Source organism: Nyctibius grandis, chromosome 5 (genome assembly GCF_013368605.1).
Source record: "Nyctibius grandis isolate bNycGra1 chromosome 5, bNycGra1.pri, whole genome shotgun sequence".
Classification (NCBI taxonomy): domain Eukaryota; kingdom Metazoa; phylum Chordata; class Aves; order Nyctibiiformes; family Nyctibiidae; genus Nyctibius; species Nyctibius grandis.
In genome coordinates, this window is record NC_090662.1 from 545,988 (window position 1) to 558,550 (window position 12,563).

The 12,563-nt window shown below is 62.2% G+C and overlaps 1 protein-coding gene across 1 annotated transcript in view; it reads left to right on the plus strand.

Moving 5' to 3' along the window:
• SHANK3 (SH3 and multiple ankyrin repeat domains 3) overlaps positions 1-12,563 on the plus strand; it is a 316,192-nt gene that overhangs the window by 268,088 nt on the left and 35,541 nt on the right. Inside the window, exons 16-17 of the mRNA XM_068400530.1 lie at positions 5,099-5,234; positions 7,334-7,414. Of these exons, the coding sequence (XP_068256631.1) occupies positions 5,099-5,234; positions 7,334-7,414 (217 nt within the window). The remainder of the gene's footprint in view (positions 1-5,098; positions 5,235-7,333; positions 7,415-12,563) is intronic.

The following is a 12,563-nucleotide window of genomic DNA, read 5'->3' on the forward strand; positions in this document are numbered from 1 at the left end:
CAGCAAAGAATTTCTTCCTCAGATCTCATCTCAATCTCCCCTCTCTCAGTTTAAAACCGTTCCCCCTCGTCCTGTCACTCCAGGCCCTTGTCAAAAGCCCCTCTCCAGCTTTCCTGTAGCCCCTTCAGGCACTGGAAGGTGCTGGAAGGTCTCCCCGGAGCCTTCTCTTCTCCAGGCTGAACAGCCCCAGCTCTCTCAGCCTGTCTCCAGAGCAGAGGGGCTCCAGCCCTCGGAGCATCTCCGTGGCCTCCTCTGGACTCGCTCCAACAGCTCCGTGTCCTTCTTCTGTTGGGCCCCAGAGCTGCACGCAGCACTGCAGGGGGGTCTCCCGAGAGCGGAGCAGAGGGGCAGAATCCCCTCCCTGACCTGCTGGCCACGCTGCTGGGGATGCAGCCCAGCACACGGGTGGCTTTCTGGGCTGCCAGCGCACGGTGCCGGCTCATGGTGAGCTTCTCGTCACCCGTCACCCCCAAGTCCTTCTCCTCAGGGCTGCTCTCAACCCATTCTCTGCCCAGCCTGGGTTGTGCTTGGGATTGCCCCGACCCACGTGCAGGACCTTGCACTGTAGCCAAAGTGGTTTGCCGTTGCAGAGTTCTGTAGTTCATCTTCTTGGGTATCACAGGAACCAGGGCTGAAGCAGGAGTTCTTATTTATCAGAAATTGTTACAAGCAACTGTCTGACCCGTCTCCCTGTGCTCAGCTTTACTGTCTAACGTTCACTCCTGACCTCCTGTGTTGTTTTAGCCTCATGGCTGTTTTTCTTATCTGCTTTCTGCAAGATGCTGTTCCTGCTGGTCGGGCTGAGCTGCAGGCTCCTGGGTGTTGAGCACCTGCTTGGTTTTACTCCGTCCTTCACAGAAAAGGCCTGGCAACGTGGGCCCGATGCTTTGAGGTTGTTGCTGGAAGACCTTTGCTGTGCGGTTCCCTCTGGTTTGAACAGCAGCAGGGGTGTTATTTTTTCCCCTAGGCCACGTTACTCACATCCACGCTCCAGGGACCAAACCTGCCTTGGCAGATTTTGCACCATCACCCAGCTCTGGCACATTGCTGGCTGGTTTGGTTGTGGCTTTGGGTTGACGTCCTCCTGGCCAAGGGTGTTTCGGAGAGTCACAGGGTCAAGTTGGCGATCCCGGGCAAGCGTGACACTGAGACTCTGCACTTACTGGCCAGTGTCCCGTTCTTCTTGTCTTTCATGGCTGGCCCTTAGCGCGCTTTGTAAAGCCGGTGTTGGTCTCCCCGCGACTGCTTTTTCATGCCCCAGACAGTCAGGGCGTGCCCAGCGGTGGATGAAGTTGCACGATACAGGCTGAGTTGGTGTCTTACGGCTTTTGTAGGAGTTGTCCATCCATGGGCACATCTGAAACACGTTGGGCCAAAAGCTGGCTGACCATGTTACAGAATCAATGAGGTTGGAAGAGCCCTCTGGGATCGTCGAGTCCAACCATTGCCCTGACACCACCATGGCAACTAGACCAGGGCACTAAGTGCCATGGCCAGGCTTTTCTTAAACCCCTCCAGAGATGGTGACTCCACCACCTCCCTGGGCAGCCTCTTCCAGTGTCTAATGACCCTTGCTGAGAAGAAAGGCGCGTTGTTGCCTTTTCCTCATCCCTGATCTCACCAAGTTATAAACGACTGAAGAATCAACGTTTCCCATCTGTTAGGTGACTGTTGCAGGAACGCCGGCAGCCTGCCTGAACACCACAGGATGGGGTGCTCGGGTCCTGCTTCTGCCAGGCGGCGGGTGCCACCGCACCCGGTGCTCTCCTGGAGACCACGTGCTGCGCCAGGGTGGAGCAGAGGGAGAAGGTCTCACCTTTCCAGCCCGCAGGGTCAAAACCTCCCACTCCTACTTCTCTGCGTTCGAGTAACCTGAAAAATCTGAGCTGCTGTCCCTTTGGGTGGACAAGTTTGGGTGATTAAAAACAGGACAGCAAGCACAGGCGTGTTCTGTGGGTATCTCTGTGCTGTGTTTGGAAGGAGCAGGGTGACGGCCGTGTATCACATGCAGATGATGAAACGCTTTCCAAGCCGTTAGTAACTGAAGCCGTGAGCATCTCCCAGGTGGTGATTTTTCAGTATTTGTTTTGTAATCGTACGATGCTGGGCGCTGCCGGGAGGCTGGCAGGGTGCTGGCATTTGGAGGGGCAAAGGGATGATCCAGTTAGTTACAGACCTGTGATGCTGATCTCAGGGGTGGCAAAAAAATAAACAATCAGGTGCTGTAGGCAGTTGGTAAAGAGTTAAAGAGTGTAATTACCAGCAGGAAACCTCACAGAACAGATTTCATTTCATTCTTTGAGGTGTCAGATTTGTTTGATGAAGGTAACTGTTCAGATGGAGTAGATGTTGTTTACCACCGTGTGCCATCCCCACAGAATCACAGAATCACTGAGGTTGGAAGAGCCCTCTGGGATCATCGAGTCCAACCGTTGCCCTGACACCACCATGGCAACTAGACCAGGGCACTAAGTGCCATGGCCAGGCTTTTCTTAAACCCCTCCACAGATGGTGACTCCACCACCTCCCTGGGCATCCCCTTCCAATGGCTAATGACCCTTGCTGAGAAGAAATGCTTCCTAATGTCCAACCTGAACCTCCCCTGGCCAAGCTTGAGGCTGTGTCCTCTTGTCCTGTCGCTGGTTGCCTGGGAGAAGAGGCCGACTCCCACCCCGCTCCAACCTCCCTTCAGGTAGTTGCAGACTGCACTAAGGTCACCTCTGAGCCTCCTCTTCTCCAGGCTAAACACCCCCAGCTCCCTCAGCCGTTCCTCGCAGCTCAGACCCTCCAGACCCTTCCCCAGCTTGGTCGCCCTCCTCTGGACTCGCTCCAACACCTCAACATCTCTCTTGAAGTGCGGGGCCCAGATTGAATTGATTCAATTTTGATTATAATCAGGCAACTAGGACAAGAGGACACAGCCTCAGCTTCGCCAGGGGAGGTTCAGGTTGGACATTAGGAAGCATTTCTTCTCAGCAAGGGTCATTAGCCATTGGAAGGGGCTGCCCAGGGAGGTGGTGGAGTCCCCATCTCTGGAGGGGTTTAAGAAAAGCCTGGCCATGGCACTTAGTGCCCTGGTCTAGTTGCCATGGTGGTGTCAGGGCAATGGTTGGACTCGATGAGCCCAGAGGGCTCTTCCAACCTCATTGATTCTGGGATTCTGTGAGTAGAATATTTGAAACAAAATGATTGTTTCAAAAGCTTTGCATCGTAGAAAATGCTGATGTTCCATTTCAGAATGTAGTTCAACCTTTTTTTTCATTTTTATATTTTTTACAGTTTTTCATAGAAAACAGCCCTGCGGCTCGTGTGTTACAAACGTTATAACCTACAGCCTGTTAATTATTTAAACAACAGTTCAGTCTACCCTGAATTAGTATTATTAAAACCACTTCAGACTTGGCTCTTAAGACGAACCATCTCCAGCTGGAGCTGAAGCACATAAAATGCTGTGGAAATGCCGGAGCTCCCAGCTGTGCATTCCAGGCTGTCGTGGTTGTGACCCCCGGAGCCAGGGAGGTGGGACAGGGCGTGGGGAAGGGGGCACAGGAGCCTGCGGCTGAAGGTTGATTTCTCAGTAGTGATGTGGGAGCATTTGGGGTTTGTGTTTTTTAAAGCAGTGGGAATTAGTGAACATTTGGAACCAACCTGAGGAGGAAGGGCTGAATTCTCCGTCTCCTGGTCTCTTTGAGACCTGAAGCCAGTGGCATGCAGCAGCTTATGGGTGATGAAATTAGTGTCTCATGGACAACCTAAATACTGTCGTTACCTGTCTTTTGAGTGCTCCACTTCTGGAAACATAAATATTAACATAAATATTAACGTAAGCACTTCTATATCTGTTGCCCACGGATAATCCCTTGTCTCTTACTCGCTGTCAGCTGGTACCTTGCCCCTCGAGGAGCCGTGGTCCCGGAGCCCCCAGCACGTGCCCAGAGGGGCGGCCGCCGCGGCCAGCACGCCTGGTCCTTTACAACGGGGGGGACTAAGCCACAGATGTTGAAACCAGTTTTCCCAGCAGTGAAGGGGAATAGTGTAGCCAGCCGGTCTGGGGAAGGGATCGTCCCTCTGTACTCAGCACTGGTGAGGCCGCACCTTGAATCCTGTGTCCAGTTGTGGGCCCCGCACTTCAAGAGAGATGTTGAGGTGTTGGAGCGAGTGCAGAGGAGGGCGACCAAGCTGGGGAAGGGTCTGGAGGGTCTGAGCTGCGAGGAACGTCTGAGGGAGCTGGGGGTGTTTAGCCTGGAGAAGAGGAGGCTCAGAGGTGACCTTAGTGCAGTCTACAACTACCTGAAGGGAGATTGTAGCGGGGTGGGAGTCGGCCTCTTCTCCCAGGCAACCAGCGCTAGGACAAGAGGACACAGCCTCAAGCTTGGCCAGGGGAGGGTCAGGTTGGCCATGAGGAAGCATTTCTTCTCAGCAAGGGTCATTAGCCATTGGAAGGGGCTGCCCAGGGAGGTGGTGGAGTCCCCATCTCTGGAGGGGTTTAAGAAAAGCCTGGCCATGGCACTTAGTGCCCTGGTCTAGTTGCCATGGTGGTGTCAGGGCAATGGTTGGACTCGATGATCCCAGAGGGCTCTTCCAACCTCATTGATTCTGTGAGTCTGTGATTCTGTGATATGCGTCTCCGTGGGTACAACACAGGTCGCTGCGGGGGGGCCGTTGGGGCGAGGGCTCCATCCCCGTCCCTCTGCCCGGTGCCTGCGCTCCTCCGGTGCCTCCGCAGACCTGCGGCGCAGCTCAAGACCTGCGGGTCCGGGAGCCTCCCCCGTGGCTGCTGAGTACCCAGGCAGGACCAGGACGTGCCCAGTTTTCAGTGACATGCCTTGGTGGCCCAGGGGCAGGGGGAGGTCCAGCTCCTGCGCCTGGCCGCAGCCCCGGCGTGCGCAGGTGCCTCAGCTCCTCGGGAAGGTCGTGGTCGCTGGTAGGTGACATCCCCCAGGGACAGCTTAAACACCAGAACGTGCTGGGCTCTAAAAACAGATGTGGAGATGCAAAACCATCTGCTTCCATGGCTCGACCCGCGTCAGCCTCGCCCTCCGCCCGCTCCCTTTGTGACCGCCAGCCCTCACGCTGCTCTCCTCTCTTTGTGTCCCAGGTGAACGGTGTCAACGTGGTGAAGGTGGGGCACAAGCAGGTGGTCTCCTTGATCCGGCAAGGGGGGAACCACCTGGTGATGAAGGTTGTTTCTGTCAGCCGCAAGCCAGAATCTGAAGAAGTCGTTCGGAAGAAGGGTAGGTGTGAGCCCCGCGGGGCCCTGAGCGGGGGGCTGCGTCACCCAGGGGTCAGCAGAGAAGCCCCTGGGGCTGCTGGGGGGAGCCTGGTGTGGGTGGACGGCCGTGAGGCTGCCGCTGGTGAGGAGGGAGGGCACGGCGAGGGCATGGCCTGCCCGTCCCGGCACGGAACCCTCCGGCACCACGGGGGCTGCGGGGCTGTCGGCGTTGGCGAGGGCGCCCACAGGAGCGCGGCCCCGTGGCAGTGGGAGGTGCCAGGGTGGGCCTGTCCCCTCTCAGGAGTGCCATGGCTGGGAGCTGCAGGGGGCACGGCCAGTCCTGGGGCTCCTGGCCACGTGTGGGACTTGCCCTTGCTCGGGGGCCCCCAGGAGGCTCCGGGCCTTCGCCCCGCCGTGCCCGGGCCCCAAGGGCAGAGCCGAGACCCTGGGCCAGAGGCGGGGCCCGAAGGGGTTTGGTGGTGGGCTGAGGTGCTCGTGGCCTGCAGTGCTGGGTGGGGGCATCCAGCTGAGGAGGGCAGGGGCACATCTGGAGAGCAGCTGGATGGCAGGCAGCCATCTGGGGCAGGGGAGCACATCATGGCATGCAGCTGTGGAGGGCTGTGGCACATCTGGAGGGCAGCCAGCTAGAGAGGCTGGGGACACATCTGGAGCAGCTGGCTGTGGAGGGTGGGGCCTCATCCAGGGGCAGCCAGAGGTGGCAGGCAGGGGCACATCTGGGAGCAGCACGGGGCAGGCTGTCCCTGCCCACCCCCGCTCTGGGCTCTGTGTGGGGAGGCAGGCTGCGGGGCAGGGGTGTCTCCTGGGGGAGCGCGACCGGGAGCCCAGCACGGGGGGACGGGAGCGGGGGGACGGGAGCGGGGCGCTCCCAGCACAGCACGTGGGGCGTGGGGGAGGGAGGCAGCTCTGCGTGCTGTGACACTAAGAGCTGTAATTATATTGTCACGGCACAAAGGCACGAGTCGTGGGAAAGGCTGAGGCTCGGGAATCGGTGCTGGGACCACCGCTGGGGCCGCTCGCTGCTTCTCCGGGTGCTTCCAGCCCCGCAGCCCGTGAGCAGCTGCCCGCTGCTGCCCGTCGCTGCCCGTCGCTGCCCGCTGCCCCTGCCCTGAGCCCACGGAGCTGGACGGCGGCTCTTCCAGCACCGGGTGCAGGGACCTCTGTGGGACCCCGGCTGCAGCGTGGCGGGAGGGGGCCAGACCCCCGTCCCTTCCCGCGGGCGCTGGAGGCCCGTGTGGGGCTGGCGTTCCCGGCTGCGTCCGCCCCAGCCGGGGTCTCTGATGCAGGCAGAGCCTGGAGCTCCGGTTGCCATGGCAATGCCTGAGCGTTGAATCCAGCATTGTCAGCGAGCGAGCGCGAGGAGGAGGAGGAGGCACCCCAAGTGAGGAGGAAGAGCCTTCAACTCGTCCCCGCTCCAGTGGGCTCATGGCATGCGGCACCTCCGGGGCAGCCCCACAGGCCGGCCTGGCTAGGCAGCCCCCCGGGGCAGCCCGGCGCCCCGTCACCGCCATGTGCCCCCGCTGCCCGGCACGCAGCTGGCCGCCTCCAGCGCTTCGCTAGAACCTCGCCCCGTCCTGGATACGGCCGAGCCGGCGGAGGAGGGTGGGTGGGCTGCGTTTCGCTGGGGGACGCGTCGCGCCGAGGCGGGAACGAGAGAGACTGAGATCAGGCCTGCCGGACTCGTTCCTCCCTCCTACCCTCCACCCATGGCGTGTGCGGAGGGGAAGCAGCCATCGAAGCTGTTTGCCGAGTCCCGCAGGCAGGCAGCCAGCTGCCGGAGACAGATTTAATTCGCCAGAGGCTTTCATAGCCGTAGCACCTCCGGTAGCTGCGGGGGGACATGGCTTGGACTCTCCTCCGCTGAGGGCTGTGGGAGCCTGGGCAGCCGCGCCGGGGCCTGCCCCGTGCCCCGGGACCGTGCCACCGAGACCATGAAGAAGTTTGCTTCCACGCGCAGCCTCAATAAGATCCTGCAGCAGTGCGACTCCTCGTCCCGCGAGTACGAGGAGATCCAGGCTGTGGAGAAGAAGTGGCACCTGCATCTGGTCACTCCTCGTAAGTTCCTGGACAAGAAGTGCAAAATGCCGTCTCTCTTCCTTTCAGCTCCGCCGCCGCCCAAGAGAGCACCCAGCACCACCCTGACGCTGCGCTCCAAGTCCATGACGGCCGAGCTGGAGGAGCTGGGTAAGGGGCGGCCGAGGCGCGTGCATGCGGGGGGCATGCGGGGGGCATGCGGGGCCATGCCAGCGCGGGCAGCACGCTCGCCCGCCGCCCGTTTCCCAGAGGGGTGTGCGAGCGAGGCGACGCGCAGCTCCTGCGCTGGAGTCTGGGGCATGGGGAGATGAGACCCCGCTGCCGCGGGGTGCGAGAGCCCCCCGTAGAGCCGGTTCGCCCCCCCGAAGAGGCAGCCCGGAGGAGGGACGCTGGGTGCCTCCGTGTGCCTGCAGGGAGGCTCGCCGCCCCCGGCCCCCTCCGTCGGGCACCCTGCTCCTCCCGCACGCCCAGCAGCCCCTTGTTTTCGTGCTGCCGGCTTAGCTGGCGTCCCCGCGGGCTGCCCCCCTCCCTACACACACACACCCGCGTATGCACACGCGCTCACACCTTCTGCTGTCACTACGGAGCCTACCCACGTTTCCAGATGCTTTGGTATCCCGGCTTCCATCTCCATGTTCCCGTATCCTCCTGGAGCCTCTCCGCCCCCTCCCCATCCCTGCTGCCCTGCGCCGCAGCCCCTCAGCCTGCCCGTCGAGCCTGGCGGCCTGGCTGAGCCCCCCCCCTTCCCAGCACTCCTGGATCCCCCGATAGCGTCCTGCCAGCTGGGGCCGGAGGGGTGCCGGTGCCCACACCCCCTCCGAGCGGCTGTCCCCTCCCTCTGCACAGCAGGGTTTGCCCGCTTTGCCACCCGCTGTCCCCGCGTGGGCAGGGGGCACAGCCGGGGGGGCTGGCTAGCAGAATGGTGGCCCTGTGGCCCTCGCAGCCTGCCGGGCACAGGCGGCACGGAGGGACCCGTCCTGGGTGAGCCTTTGGGGCAACCACGCGCACGAGGTTGGCTCTGCCGAGACGGGCTACTCAGGGCTGATGCGGGGCGGGCGTCGGGTGTGCTGCGAGCCCCCACCGAGGGCATCGGCGGAGCGAGGGAGCCGCTCTCGGCACTGCCTGCTGCCCTGGCTCGCGCTTCCGCTGGTTTTTTATTTATATTTATATTTCTGCCGTGCGAAAATGTGGTGGTGTGTCCGGGTGTGCTTGCTGGCCGTGGCGCGGAGCTGCGTGTGGCAGCCCTGGGAGCAGACCCACCCGAGGCAGGAGCCTGGGCAGAGACACCCCCCCCCAGCCCCTCTCTTTCTCAGGGCCTTGAAGGCAGGTCCGTGACCTTCCTCGCGCTGCTCCGCTCCCCGTCCTACCTGCACGCCCAGGCTTTGCAGCCCTGTGAGGTTCTCCTGACAGAAACAGACCTTGAGGGTTCGGGCTCACGCTCAGACGTGGGTTTGAAGGGACAAATCTCAGCATTTAGGGGTTTGCATCGGCCGGTTGTGGCCGCTGAGATTGATTTTGTGCTGAGCCCGCTGCCTTGATTTTCACCCTGGCCTGTTCCCCGCTTCTCCAGACCTTTATCCCGCAGCCTGAAGCCGCTGTGTTTGCTGGTAGCCATTAGGAGAGGGTTCAGAATAGCCTTTTTTCTTCCCGTTTTTGCTCTCCCCTTGGCACAGGTGCTGCACAGACCCCAGGGTTCACGTTCTCTCGGTTGCTGGCCCTGACAGCAGCTCCTGGCCCGTGGGGTGGGCTCCTGCCCGCGCATCCCACCGTCGCCATGGGACGCCCGGCACCGGGGGACCCACTGCGGTGGGAGGGAAGGGGCTCCAGGGGGGCAAGCGCCCGGGAAGGGAAGTGAGGAAGAGCAGAGAAATGGCTCTGCCAGAGAATATATCAGCGATGAGTCCTCCAGGTCTCCCTGAGGATTTTGCGTCTAGATGCTGCCTCTTTTCCACCTGGAGAGGGATTGGGAGTGGCAGCGGCCCGTGTCTCCCGGGAGAGGGATTTGTAGGCAGGGACTGCTCTTAGTCCACATGTTTTCCAAGAAATTGTAGTGGTTAATCCCTACTTCATATCCTGTGGATCAGGGACGCGTTCCCAGGGAGCACAGCACCGGGAAAACAGGGGATCCTTCCTCCTCCCCCAGTTTTCTGGTGGGTGATCCTGCAGCTTTCCCCGCGAAGGGGCAGGTCAGCATCCCCACGCCGCAGCGGTGGGCGAGTTCAGAGCCCAGTCTCCTTTTCTGAGGGGACGGTGGTGTTAGTGAAAGGGACGTTTCTACCCACAGCTCCTTAAAGGGAGCTCTGTCGGGTGGTCCCTGCCCCTTTCTCCTTGATGCCTGTCCCCGTCCCTGCAGCTCGCAGAACACCCCGTGTACCCACAGCCGTACCTCAGTGGTTTCCTCCTGCGCGCTGTGCCCGTCCCCTGGGAGCAGCGGATTCCCAGCGAGGTGCTAACGAAGCACCCCTGTCCTGCAGTCCTGCCGGGGAACCTGGCGCTGGGAGACGTGCCGACGGCCGTGTCTCCTCAGCGAGCAGGGAGGGATTCAAAGCTTTTAAGTTTCTCCATGGCTCAGGCGTTAAATGCCACCCAGACCCCCTCTGACATCGCACCTCCCCTCCGCTTGCCTGGCCTGAGTGACGAGGAGAGGGGCTGTGGGGGGCTGGTCCCCGCGGAGGGGCTGGCGAAGACCCCGGCCGGTGTCGGTCCCCGTGGAGGGGCAGCGGCACCGGGGGGGGGGCACGCGGTGCTGCACCCCCTGCCCTGCCCGAGAGCCCCCGGCGAGGCAGGCCCCCGCTCCGCCGCCGGGCCCGGTCCTGCCGGCACGCTGGGAGGCAGGAGGGCGTGCGGGGAGAGGCGCAGCAGGCAGGCAGCGAGGCTGGAGCTGGGAGCGCGAGCAGGAACTGTGCATGCCATTCACGTTGTCTTTTGTTTCTTGATTCCAAGCCTCCATGCGGAGAAGAAAAGGGGGTGAGTGAAACCGCACATCCTGGGGCTCCTCCCTTCCCCGTCAGCCTCCCAGCCCGCACCCCCCATCCGCCCCACGCGGGCACGCACAGTGCCCCCCGAGGGACTGGCCCAGGTCCCAGGTCACCATCCCCTCGTGGGCACGGGGAGGCTCAGCCCGGAGGGAGCTGGAGCTCTGCGGGTCGGCCTCCAGCCTGGCACCGCCGCCGCCGGGAGCAGCCCCCTGCACGGCTCTGGCGGGGCAGCGGGATGGCCGACGTTGGTGCAGCCGTGTTGGCTCCTGTCGGGCACAGGCAGGAGTGCCCATCTGCCAGCCGGGCCTGGCAATCGTCAGGTCGGGCTTCCCCGGGCGCTGTGCTTGCTTTATGTTTGCTCCACGGTAAAAATGCCTTCCCCAGCAACATCCCCGCTGGTGGGGTCCTCACGGACAGTCCCCTTCAGCCCCTGGTCAGGCTGTGGAGCTCAGGCAGAGGAGGTGGCAGCCAGGCTCTCTGCCGTGCCCGGCAGTGCAGGTACCTCTGCTCTTGCCCCCGCGCCCGCTGTCCTGCTGCCCCCACGCCGAGGAGGCACCCGAGGGCGTACCCGTGCTGCGGGCAGGGTTTGGTGGCAGCTCCGAGGACGTACCCAAGTTAGCTGGGGGAGGGCTGGCTTGGCTGTTAATTGGCGCTGGGTGGAGAGGGCCCCCCACCACGAAGGCCGCGTTATCGGTGCCCGAGCTGGCTGGGGTGAAGCTGGCTGCAGCGGGGCTCCGGAGGCGGCAGTTGCGCTGTGCAGTGTCCGTGTGGACGTTGCGTGAGGGACACCTCAAAGGCAGGAGGTTTTTGCCGGGGCTGAGAGCCGGTAATGGACAATCCTGAACGGAGCGAGAGGGCTCGTCCCGTGCCAGCACACGGCTCTGCATGGCTCCAGCACAGGCACAGGGCAGAGGGGAGGGAGCCTGGAGACCAGACCCCAGTCCTAAGCCTTTCAGAAGCAAAACTCTCTCTGTCCTGGTAACATGAAGCTGGAGAAGTTTCCTGAGGAACAGGAAATGCGAGGGACCAGCTCTTCTGCCGCAGTGGGGATAACGTAGGGAAGAAGCTGAGCAGGGCTTACGAGCGGGAGGTCTCTGAGAGGCCTCCCCAGACCTCCTCGATACCAAGCAGATCCGTCAGTACCCAGGGGTGGAGGCAACGCAGAGGTCCCACGGGTCAGAATGATGAGCTGAAGGTCGCCGGGCATGCCCAGCCATCTCCAAGTGCACGGTGGAGAGCTCTCGACGCTTTGGACAGCCAGAGCTATCGGGTACACCCATTCCTGGGGGTCCCTCTTCTCGAGGTGGCTCCAGCTCTGCCTCGTCTCCCTCCCCAGCAGCCTCCGGGCAGGTGGGATCTGCTCCAGGGTGCTCCTGTGTCCCCTGCAGAGGCACGGCAGATACATGGTGTGGTTGGCTGCTGGGACTGTAGTGCCGAGGAGGTTCAGGAGCTGCCTGAGCTGTTCCCTTGGAGCGGGTGCAGCTCCTCAGTCCCAGGGCCTTGGGGACACCTCCCGCCACGGGTGCTGCCCTCAGCGGCCACCTGAGTCCCCTTGGCAAAGGCCACTCGGCGCCTGGGTTTGCGTGGGGCTCGCTCCCCCGCAGTCTGGGCTTCTGAGATGTTTGGGACTCAGTTTTAGTGTCTGTAGCTCAAGAATGCTGGCCTGCAGGCCGCTGAGGTGCTGCAGCTGGCCCGGGAGTCACACCGACCCCAGCGGGGACTTGCGGGAACACAGGCCTGATGGTCACTCGGGTCACGAGGATCAGCAGCTCCCGCACCACAGCGGTGGCATTTCACGGTCACAGGTTCAGCAGCCGGGCTGGAAGGAGCCCAGAAGTTCACAAGCCTCACCCGAACGCAGGCAGAGCTTGTCCCTCTCGCGGGACGAACTGCACGTGTCCTGCCCTCTCCTGGGCGCTTCGCTGGGACAGCAGATGGGTTGTGCCACAGAGGTGGGGACATCCCGTCCTGACGAATGCCAAGGCAGAGCCATCAGCTCCAGCACAGCACCGTGCCAGCATCACAGCCACGCTCCAGGGCCAAGGCAGAGCCATCAGCTCCAGCACAGCCCCATGCCAGTGTCACGGCCATGCTCCAGGGCCAAGGCAGAGCCATCAGCTCCAGCACAGCACCATGCCAGCATCATGGCCATGCTCCAGGGCCAAGGCAGAGCCATCAGCTCCAGCACAGCCCCGTGCCAGTGTCACGGCCATGCTCCAGGGCCAAGGCAGAGCCATCAGCTCCAGCACAGCCCCGTGCCAGCATCACAGCCACGCTCCAGGGCCAAGGCAGAGCCATCAGCTCCAACACAGCACTGTGCC